The sequence below is a fragment of the Pseudonaja textilis genome, chromosome 5 (genome assembly GCF_049901715.1).
Source record: "Pseudonaja textilis isolate UNSWEBS1 chromosome 5, rPseTex1.2, whole genome shotgun sequence".
Classification (NCBI taxonomy): domain Eukaryota; kingdom Metazoa; phylum Chordata; class Lepidosauria; order Squamata; family Elapidae; genus Pseudonaja; species Pseudonaja textilis.
Window position 1 is genome coordinate 59,137,035 of NC_141994.1, and position 12,249 is coordinate 59,149,283.

At 38.2% G+C, this 12,249-nt stretch overlaps 1 protein-coding gene across 2 annotated transcripts in view; it reads left to right on the top strand.

The window, feature by feature from the left end:
- Window positions 1-12,249, top strand: part of TMTC1 (transmembrane O-mannosyltransferase targeting cadherins 1) — a 143,969-nt gene that overhangs the window by 8,568 nt on the left and 123,152 nt on the right. For both annotated transcript variants that reach the window (XM_026719721.2, XM_026719800.2), the window contains exon 2: window positions 6,647-6,824. In XM_026719721.2, coding sequence (XP_026575506.2) covers window positions 6,647-6,824 — 178 coding nt within the window. The remainder of the gene's footprint in view (window positions 1-6,646; window positions 6,825-12,249) is intronic.

The following is a 12,249-nucleotide window of genomic DNA, read 5'->3' on the forward strand; positions in this document are numbered from 1 at the left end:
TTCTTCCAAGACTCAATCCATCTTGTTCGATCATTTTATTTTGTCTAGTATGAAGTATCCCTCACCATTTTTCTCTGTTCCTTTTCTTTCTTCAACTAAAACACAACTAGGAGACATGGGTTTTAATATTATGGTGATAATTTTGAACCAAGATACTAGTGTTAATTGAATAAACAAATGAGCCATGGTTTTGTGTGATGCCTGGATCCAAACTATTTAGCAATTTGGGATTGAGTTTCTTTCAGTAGTTCCTCTTTATTTCCTCATCTGAAATTTTTTTTAAAAATGATTGATTTCTACATCATTCCCAGAAAAGAAAAAAGATTGTAATGGTGCGTGGGAAAGACCTTGGGAGACAGGGTGAAGAGGTGCTGCCTAGGGAATAGTCAGATAAGAGGAAGTGTAGCCTGCAGCTGGATGGTGAGTGGGGAAAGAGGGCCAGAAGGTCCCTCCCTAATTTCTCAGATTGTAAAGGAAATTAGTGTGTATGTTTGTGTATTTTTCAGATTTGCAAGATTTTGTCAATGCAGCTTTAAATAAAGTAGAATTAACTTACCCAGTCATGTTTCTTGTGTAGTCTAGCTGGTAAGGATGACAGAGGTTAGGAGTTCTGACAGTAGGTCTATCAGATAAATAAGATTTAATTAAAATTGTCCTTGGTACTCAACTGCTTTGAAACTCATTGAATTTGGCACTCCACACATTTTGACATGAAAGCTTTGTCCCGGTACTCATTGTTTGTTTGGTACTCAATGCACAAGCTAGAATTTGTCAATGTTGGCTGCCTTGTGACTCACTAGATTATTCCTTATGGGAAAAATTTGTTTAATGTTCAGTGCTTTTGGTATTCATTGTGCTTCCCAGAACCAATTAATGAGATACCACTGTAGTCCAAAATAATAGCATTTTAGAAGAGCTGTATGCTTAGCTGCAATTCTCTATCTTCTCGCGTTATTCACCACATCCATCACATTATTTCTGAGCATAGCAGGAATGAAGAGCCTTTTTCACTAAGTGCCAGGAGAGACAAATTTCCTTCAGACTTTGCAGAAACAGCATGGAACAGTTTCTGGCTGGACTAAGCAGGATTGGGCCTGGTTAGCACTTGGATGCGAAACCAACAAGAAATGCCAGAGCTGTGGATTAGTTGGGAAATTGAAAATCATCCCAGAAGAAGGCAGTGCCAAGATATATACAAGTCATTTCTGGTCCTAGTTTTTGAGGCCACCAAAATCCTTCTGGAATGTGATCTAGGCAGTATAGAAGAAGAATAAGGATCTCTTTCTGATAGGAACAGGTTGGGCTGATAGGAACAAGTTGCCTTCAAAAGAGAAAAATTTAAGGAGTTCTATTTAGGGAGGAAAAAAAAAGAAATTCATGGCTAAGAAGCTCTCAATTGAAGAAGGATTTGCTTGTGGTCATTTGCAAATAGCTGAGAATGAGACAGTAAAGTGAGATCTCCTAGATGGATGCAATTAATGCAGTTCTGGGCTTCATTCATTAGAAGCAGCACTTTCTCAAAAACACTTAAGATCTTTATTCAGGTTAGAACAGATCTAGATGAAGATTACCAGAATAATACATGAACTTGTTCTGCAAGAATAGACTGAAGGGACTTGGGATTTCAGTCTGAAGAAAATTTAAGAAGACATGATAGTTTTTAAAGGTACATCAAGAGAAGCTGCAGAGTAGATGGCAAAGAACCATGTATTTTTGGTGGCTTCAAAAACTAGGACCAGAAATGACTTATATATATTGTAGCTACTCAAATTTCAGTTAAATATAAGGAAAAGTGTCCTGATAGTAAGATCAATACAGCAGTGGAATAATCTCTGTATGGCAGTTGTGGGTTCTCCATTTCTTTTTAAGCAGTAGTTGGGCAGCCTTTTCTTGATGATGGGGTGTTTTTTGTTTTGCACATTGCAGAAAGCTGATGATCTTCATAGTCTTTTTCAACTTCACAATTCTAGAATTCTATGAATCCCTTAATTGAATTATTATACAAACAAAGGACACTTTGAAAGTCTTGCTGGACACAATTTGTTGCCCTAGATGAGATCAAGTTTCATCTTAAAGTCCAGGGGTGTCAGAACTCACATCATCATGGTGGTATCACGTGACATATTGGGACTTTCCCCCCATTTTGCTAAACTGGGTGAGGGCGGGGCCAGCATGTGATCCATCTGGCCCGAGGGCTGTGAGTTTAACACCCCTGCACTAAATCAAAAAGGAGATTTTTAGTTTGGAATTAGAAGGTTGCCCAATTGGCTTAGTATGTGATGCAAATCCAGCCAATTGTGATTTATTCTTTCGACTATGGATTAGCATATCCACATGGATTAACAATTAGCACAGTACACAACCTCTGAGAATATCAGTTGGTGTGCATTCTGTCTTGGAATTATTCTTGCATTGGCAAAAGACTTTTATCAAACTTCAGAGTATTAATTGCTTGGCTTTATTTTCTTTCTTAAAAGCTGGTTTGATCCTTGAAAGGAATCTGACAGAAATATTCAAGTTTCTCATTGTATCATATAAATCTATTGACTCTTACTAAGAATTACGGGCTGGTTTGGTCTGGGTTGTGCAATTCCATCCAAGACCAAAGATATCTCCAAATGTAAAGGGCCCCTCTATCCATAGCCACTCGATCTTACCAGGGTGCAGCTTTGTCCCCTATCCAGGTCCCTACGACCTCCAGGCACCACAAAAGAACAGCCACAGTATCACACACATAATGCACATGGTTTGGAGTAACAAGCTCTGAACTGCATGTGAATATAAATGAGGTGATGTGTAATTTGCCCACTAGACAATTGAATATCTGGCCTATTAACAATTTTTTGGTTTTTAAACTTATTTCCCTATGCAAAGACTCCTGTCCTTTCCAAAAGTTCTGAGGATAATTGATGAGAATAATAAAGATAGAATTCTTTTTTGTGGTAATAGAAGGCATCTGCTGATTTTATTCTTTCATTCTTTTGGGGACTACTGTGCAGGTAATCCTCTACAGGTTGTTTAACAACGGTTGAGAGTCAACAGCTTCAGATGGGGTGCTTTGTGGCTCATCGTAAAGCATTTCACAAAACTCGCTGTGGGGTTTTCAGGTGTTTGGCAATCCTCACATTTATGACTGGTTGAAGTATTCTGTAGTCACATGACCACGATGTATTTTGCTGGTTCCTGGTATCTTTTTGCTGGTTTTTGGCAAAGCCCCCCATTTACTCAGGAGAATGGGTTGCACTTATGATTGTGTGATTCATTTAATGATCACTGTAAATATGGTCATAAAATCAGGTCTGGTCATGTGAGTGCCTTAACTTGCAACCTTCATGACTTATCTACTGAAATTCTGGTCCTATTTGCAATCATAAGTCAAGGACTACCTACATTCAAAAAGTATTATAAGATTTCCCCAAGCTATTGCCCTCCAGATGTACAGAATTTCAGTGCCTGTAATTCAGAACTGGAGTACTTTTCTGGCTTCTTTATTGAATAGACCTAGGTAGATTTTAATTTTTTTTAAAAAAAAGTTGCTCTACAGCTGGGAGGTCTTTAATCGGGAAGATCATGTAAATATTAGGCCAACATTTTGTTTCAATTGTTTTGTTAGTCTCTAGACAGATGCAAGTTGACATTGGCTGTATTCTAAGTACAGTTTGTTTAGCAATGATTTATTTCAGAGAGGTTCACACTGAGTTCCAAATGCTGTATGCTGCCCTTTAAAATCTTAAATTTTTAATTTCTAATGTGGGCAGAAGAGACTGATTAAGATGGGAATATAATCATATTGAATATATTTAAATTTAAATATTAATAGAATAAAATAAGAATTAGTCTTTATATATATATATTTGTGGGAGGAGAGGGGCAGCCTTTTGCATGTCAATTAAATATCTCAAGTATGCCTGTTAGCCCAGAAAATCTGGCGACTCTTGGTCTTGTGTTACATAAATCATTGGCTGGCTTCATATAACATGTTAAATTGTAGTATCTAAATTACAGCGTCTCCATTAAAAATCATATTAAACCCAAGCCAGATAGAACACACTGTGGCTTAGTGAGATGATTAAGACAGTCATTCCAGCAACTTAAAGAAGGTTCACGGTGAAACTATCTTTTCTTGCTTTTACTGATGGAGTTCCAAAGACAGCTTGAAGCTAAATCCTTGTGAGCCAGAACTATCTTGCAATTCCCATCCTTGATCTTGTCGTGTCTCATTTATTTATACTTGCAGAGTTCTCTGCCTCTGGAGATACCCTGGAGCAATTCTATAAAATGAGTAGGAGCACATATCAACCAATGTGCTGTAGTGGTTAAGAATTTGGTCTGAAGCCAGGGGGAATGAGGTTCAAGACCACCTTCAGTTACGGAAAAACATTCGGATGACTTTCAGCCAGCTATTATCAGCCCATGAGCTTCATAAGTAGGGATGACTTATGAGTCGATTTTACCTTCAATGAGACAACCAGTTGGTGACAGAAAAGAGTTACATTTCTCTGGCTCTCTTTCCTGCTATTTGGGGGGGTGAGTCAGATCTTGTAGACGAATCATAGGCTGATTCTGGAGAAAACTGTACATCACTTGCACCCCTGGACAAAAGGCAGGTTACAGAACTAATGAAGAAATAACACTAAGTCAGAATGCACTGCATTAAGCCATAATACAGTTTGTTTGGTCTGAGCTTAGTGAGATGTGAAGCCAATCATTGTGATTTGTTAATAAACCATGTTCAGAAATTCAGAAACATTGTGTTTCAATCTTCTGGGAAAGACCTGTAATTCCCTTTCTTCTTCAATAACTCTTCATGATTTTTTTTTGTTCTGATACTGAAAGTTGTTGTGACTTTCCAGAACTAGATGCTTTCATTCTTAGAATCCAGTTTCTTGGAGTTGCTGAGGTAGAGAGTTCTTATGTCTCTTGCTTTGATGGACAGGAGAACTAGCTGGTCCATTTCCCCGATAACAGAAGAATGTGCTGATGTTTAGTGCTTGTTTTGTTTTTCAGACTGCCTTCCTCTTTCCTAGAGACTTTTTGGCACAGCTATCTTCAAACACAGGAGAGTCAAAAAACTGCTAAATAACAGTTCATTAGGACATTCAGTGTAGTACTTTCAATTAGATTTCATAAAACTAAATGTTTTAATCAGATTACATATCACTGTGATAATTCAGGCACTAATACTCTCCTGTTAATTTCTGCAGTCACTACCATATTTTTATTCCAATATCATATTTTAGACATTTTTGCATTTTGTCATTTTCCTTTCACAGCCATGTGCTTATACTTGTACTGCCTGGTTAGTAACCATTAAAGATATAACAGGGCATCAGATTGATTGATTAAAGATAGATTTGGGGAAAGGAATTGCAGACAAGATTGGTATTTCAATAACACAGCAGAGATTTGGGGAAGAACTGAATGTCCCCTACTCCATCCCAACTCCCTTTGTCTTAATCTTCAGCAGGAGTATCTCCAGGAAAACGTCAAAAATTCACAAAGAAAAACCTTACCCCCGTTTTAACCTAGATCACAACACTCATGTCTTCCATCTTGACTTGGTTGATCTCCCGCAAACACCTTGCTCTTCAGACATTTAGGCAAAGGCACTACATCATTAAGCCAAAGTGGTATGCTTTCTCTGATTCCATACTCTCCTCCTTCAACTGATGAGTCTCTCCTTTCCCCTGGATCTTACTACAGAGGGAGGAGTTGCTGGGCTCGCTTCACGAGAGAACTGTATGTCCTGCTTCTTTGGCCTCGTTCAGCTTCATCCAGGGAAACAAAGGACTCTTCCCAGGGAGAATCATATTTATATCGTGCTCATTTGTAAACATTTGCTGCTCTGCTAGCCAGGGTGGGGCTAAAATTAGTTCCATGTAGCCAAGAAAAAACTACTTATAAACTGAAAAGGAAAGATTTTTTTCCCCTCCTCCTTTCTATTTCAGGCTGAGGATTGGCAGAAGTGATGGATACAGAAAGGAATGAGATGATTTAGTGCTAGAAAACAAGTGACTTCGATCCTACAAATCTCCAGCAATTTTCAACCTAGATCTGACTATCTGCCTGATGACCCATGGATAGGCAGATCACAATGTGAACCAAAGGAACTTCATATATTTGTAGGCATATGGTGACCAGTCTCTAAATATTTGTAATAAACCCATGACCCACCGAGTCATTGTTTTAGAAATATTTCCTTACCAAAACAGAGAAACAGATAACTACGAATGGGCAAAGAACAATTTGAATGGGAGCAACTTCCAACTTCTTGCCAGCTTCCCCATTGGCTTCCCTTGTAGGAAGCTGGCAGGGGGCACTGGAAACGATGATCCCATGACCACAGTTGACTGTACTGAACCAGCCACAACTTTGCCAAATTTCAGTCCCATGGGAATCATGGGTCCCAGATTTTGGACTCATTCTGTAAGTTTTGAACATTGGTTCAAAAGTTGTGGTCCTGTGTTGCACCATTTTGCCCAAGTGAAGGTTACAAACAAACAGACATGGGTTTTAGCAGAATACAGAATCCCTGCATGGATTAATTTGAACTGGTTGTGAGTGTGTATAGATGGATATTCTGTCCTCTCTAAAATTGCAATTTCCATTCAATATCCATTACAATTCTCACTTTGCTTTCTTACAGGCTGAACATCCTGTTGGCTGGGATGAATCCCTTCTACTTCCATGCCTTGAATGTAGTCCTGCATTGCCTTGTGACACTTGTGCTGATGTATACTTGTGACAAAACTGTTTTCAAGGATAGTGGTCTGGCTTTTGTCACAGCTTTATTTTTTGCTGCCCATCCCATTCACACTGAGGCCGTAAGTATGCTAGATAACTTCAAGCTACAAATACAATCCAGCTTCATGAAAGTTTAGATCTTCCCAGACATTGACAATCTCTCCTGTAAAGATAGATGTAATATTGGTTTCATTAAAGACAACTTCATATCTTCTCAATGTTTGTGATAGATCGAGCACTTAAGACTTTAGATCCATTCTAAGGTAGAGCAAGTTTTCTTAAAATAAATCCTATGTATTGCAGTGAGACTTCTTTCATACCAGTTTGCATTTCCGCTTTGAGAATGATTTTAAATAAGTGCCTCGATCAATACAATTAAGAAAAAAAGACTAAGTGTTTCATGGAAGAATAATGAGAAGTTTTTAAAAAATCACACGATGTTTTTTTAAATATATTTTAAATGAAGATGTGCAAAATTAAGTAACATGGGAATAAACTGTTTTGGAAAATCTGAAACTTTCCACACAATGCTGGATCTGAACCATACTATTCCCAGGAGATGGTTTTGTACTTTCTGGGAATAAATTATCTGAACCAGAAACAGCTCATGGTGTACTAGATAATAACATTTCAGATAAAACAGGCCAATTTTGAAGGTATATCTCATCCAGGTCAACATGAATCACATTTGGTTTGGATAATTTACATCTGGAAAATCCTACCCCCCACAAAAAATGGCCCCACATATAGTTTTGTTTTAGGAAAATAAACTGTATGATAGGTACCATACAAAATGTAAATGTTCCTTGTTAAGTTCTGGGCGAAGAATGTAAGGCGAGGCCAGAGTGATTTCTAACAGCTCTTTATTTAATGCTGCCTGTGAGGCCATTGCACTTCCTGGCTGACACAGCTTTTTTTATAGGAAACTGATCGGCCAAACAACCAATCAGGAGAGTGTATTTTCCTGCTACAACAGAGGACCAGAATGAGAACTTCAACTGACAACTATATACACTATATACAATGCATAACATTCCTCACTCTGATTGATTTATAAATCTTAATTTTAAAAATGATTTGGCGCTATGAACTTGTATCAAAATATAAACATGCAGAGCACTTATATAATGATTTTTAAGCTTACCTGAAATGAAATCTCTATTAACTCAGCCCTATTTTGCTAGAGGATTCAGAACAAGCCATATAGTATGTACAACAATCCTGTAGAATAGGTTAATATTATGATTGTCATATTGGACAAGGAAGGATGAAACTGAAGAAACATGAAAGTCAGCTGGGTGACCTTAGGCCAATCACTACCCCTCAGCCCAACCCACCTCACAGGGTTGTTGTTATGAGGAAAATAGGAGGAGGAAGAAGGAGTATTGGATTATGTTTGCTGCCTTGAGTTATTTATAATAAGGATAAAGGCGAGATTTAAAAAAATATTTTAAAAGAGAAACATTTGTATAAGGCCATGTAATGAATTCATTTTGGGGATGATATTTAAAACACAAAGTGATTTAAAACATAGGATTTTATTTAGTACACTAAACCCTTACTAAGATTTTGTTATTTTTATCCAAGGATGACAAGAAAGTGGGGAAGTCAAATTCCAAAACAACCGAATACATTTCTGGGAATTCTGCCATGTTTTTAGGAGAGAGTTTCATTTTGGGACTTAATCCAAAATTGTCTGTCAGGTCCTTCTGACGTGACCAGAAGCTGTGAATTCGTACATCTATTTCAATTCTTGAGCCGAAGAATCTGTTGGAAGAATGCCTCCTTATTAATCCAGAGTTTTTTCAATTTGTAGCTAGACAGCAGGGCATCCTTGATTCAAGCAAATACTTGAGCTTGAATCAAGGATGTCCACAAATTTGGTATCATTTTTAGCAAACCGTAAATACACTTAATGATTTCTTTTGTCAACACAAACCGAGTATTGATTCCTCACTTGCTTAAAAAATAATTAAAGGAGTATTTCCTTCACTCCTTAAAAAACAAATAGAAGAGTTGCAAGAAGTCTCCTCTTCTTTTCCAGTGGGGCAATAGGTAAGACACAATTGGACCTGTTGCATATGCATTGCTTCTATTAGGAATACCAATCTAAATACCAATCCCCAAACCAATCTTCTAGGTCATGGCAACGTTAAGACTTGTGGACATTAATTCCAAGAATTCTGGGAATTGAAGTCTACAAGTCTTAAAGTTGCTAAGGTTGGGGGACACCTGCTTTAGGTTGATATAATCCTGGGATGAGAGAGCTAAGGACTTCTAAATGTTGTTGGTCCTCAATTCCCACTATTCCCAGCTATAAGTGAGGCTGATAGTAGTTGAAATTGAATAAAATCTGAAGAGCCATTCACTATCCCTCTTCTATTCCATTCTTCTCCCCTACCTTTTTCAATTTTTCTCCCTTCCAGTACAGGTAGTCCTTGACTTACGACCACAACTGGGACCAGAATTTCCATTCCTAAGCAAGGCAGTCATTAAGTGAATTACACCCGATTTTATGACCTTTTCTGCCACAGTTGTCCAGCTAAACACTGCAGTTTTTAAGTGAATTACACAGTTAAGCCAATCTTGCTTCTCCCATTGACTTTATCAGAAACAAGCTGGAAAGGTAGCATCTGGCGATCATTTGACCTGGGATACTGCATACTTTGTAATAACAAGCTGGTTGCCAAGGGCCCAGAATTGGATCAAATGATTCTGGGATGTCGTGATGGTCATTAAGTGTGAGGATCAGTCATAAGTCACTTTTCTCAGTGCCATTGTAACTTTGAACAGTTGCTAAACAATTGGTTGTAAGTTGAGGACTACCTGAAATTTGAATTAGAATTCCTTGCTCTTGAGCAAATCTAATACTCATTGATTATTTCGAGCGTTTCCTTTCCCATTTCCTGTAATATATTGCTAATTTTTCCCAAATGTGCTTTTTCAAAAGGCAACTGGACTTTTTGTTTTTTCTTTGAAGATATTTCACTTCTCATCCAAGAAGCTTCTTCAGCTCTTCTTTTTCTTCGCTTCTTGGGTGACAAGCAAAACGTCTTTGAAGAAAAACCAGAAAGTTCCAGTTGTCACTTGAAAAAGCACTTTTGGGACAATCATGACCTGGATGACTGAGAATCTCCGTAGACATTACAGATTTTTATTTCTAAACAGCATAATCGACCATTGTTTCCAGTTTGGTTTGAAGACACAGTTCCTTCAATTGGGATTCTGCTAAAACTCCTCAGATGATAATAATGATGATGACAACAACAACAAAAGAGTTGGAAGGGGCCTTGGAGGTCTTCTAGTCCAACCTCCTGCTCAGGCAGGGAACCCTATACCATTCCAGACTGTCCAATCTCTTCTTATGATTCTACGCTGCCTGAAATAACACAACCTAAAATGCATTTTTGGAGAGCTGAAACTCCTTGTGTCTGACTGCTGGTACTTTCTAGCTCTCTTCTGCCCCGACTTGTAAAAAAAAAAAAAAGTTTGCCTTTAACCGTTTTGAAGATAATTAGAAGATATTCCTGTAAATTAGAAGGGATGTCTGCACAGCTGTTAATGAAACACTGCAAAAGGCTAATTGATGTTTCTGTTTACTGCTGCTTGCTTTGGGATGGGATGGTAGCAGATGTGGAATAATTGTAATGGTGGAATGGTTTGAGAATGCGGGATCCCTAGAATGTCTAAAATAATGTACAATTGGGAGGGTGAAATCAAACTTTTCATTACAAAGAAGTCTTGAGTTCTCGAAGTACTTCCTGGGATTAATTGAGCAGTTTTTACATTCTCCCACTATTTAAATAGGATTAAATGGGTGCTTGTGTGTGTATATCATTAGATTTGGGGAAAGACTGCCGACGTATTCATTGGAAAATACAGCAAACTTGAATTTTTAAAGAATGAAAATGAACAGAAATGAACTTAAGCACAAGCCAAGTTTCAGAAGAAGTCTTTGATGTTCAAGATATTTAGGAGAATTTATAATAAATAATGAATAAATTGTTAAGAAATTCACCACTTTGGAGGAAACTGACAAAACTCTCAAGTCAGTGCATCTCTTGTAGTCATGAACATTTATGTATGATCCGGGAATTGCTTTATCTTTCACAAGGAAGCCTCTGCAAAAGCAATGAAAAAAAATCAGAATGGACATCACAATTGTATGTTAGGATCTCTCCCTTTTCTATACATTGAGTGTAAAAAGAGGAGGGGCTTCAAACACAGAGTTGGTATTTCAGACTGCTCCTATAGGGAAGAGTATCTTAGAGAAGGATTACTGGGTTCACTTATGAAGTCCATTAAGACCATGTCTGTATTTATTTACATGTTACATTAGCAGAACATGTCAGGATTCTGGCAGTGGCCCTAATGAAATCATGAGCTTCAAGCCAAGCTTCAAAAACTCCAGAGGATTTATTAGGAGCTAACATGTCGGTATGACCTGTGTGTAGCCAATTCTGAGACACGTAATTCACGGTCACCCTTGACCCTGGTTTTTCCCCACCCCTCTGGGTGTATCATAATTCATATTCTCCAGTGAAACATGTCTATAGCCAAGAGTCATCAATCATGTTCTCCAATTAGAGATTTGCGCCGCAGAAACTCCAGTCACTTAGTTATAATCTTCGCAAGATATGAATGGAATGCACTTTCGATTCCAAACTGCTGCACTGCTCTATCAGACTCCTTTCCTTCTCCCCACTTTCTGTTCCTGGCAACGATAAAACAGTCATAGAAATATTTTATGAGTGGACAGAACATTAATAAATATTCAGGACTTCCCATCATGGTTTACAGATAGTCCAGATCAGGGGTCTCCCACCTTGGCAACTTTAAGACTTGTGGACTTCAACTCCCGAATTCCTCAGCCAGCCTTAGCCACAAGTCTTAAAGTTGCCAAGGTGGGAGAGCCCTGGTCCAGATAGTACCACAGTTTGTCTAGTAGCTGTTCAAAGTTACTACAGCACGGAAAAAAGTGACTTATGACCGTTTTTCACATTGTTGCAGCATCCCCATGGTCACGTGATCGAAATTAAGATGCTTGGCAACTGACACACTTATGATGATTGCAGTGCCTCAAGGTCATGCGATCCCCTTTTATGATCTTCTGACAAGCAAAGTCAATGGGGAAGCCAGATTCATTTAACAACCAGGTTGCTAAATGAACAATTGCAGTGATTCATTTAACAACGGTGTTAAGGTTGCTAAATGGGGCAAAGCTCACTTAACTGTTCATACATAAAATCTTGGGGTCAATTGTGGTCATAAGTCGAGTATTATCTGTACCGGAAAACCACAAGGCATAGAATAAAGCTGATTGAGGTAAACATTTATGAAAGCCTTCTCTAGAAAGTTACCTAAACAACCTCACCCCTTCTTCTTTCGGAATAGTTTCAGCATAAAGCATTCTATAGATTTTTATCACTATGACCAAACAGTAACTTCACTAAATATCTTAGGCCAGGGATGTCAAACTGGCGGTCCGCAGGCTGGATACATCAT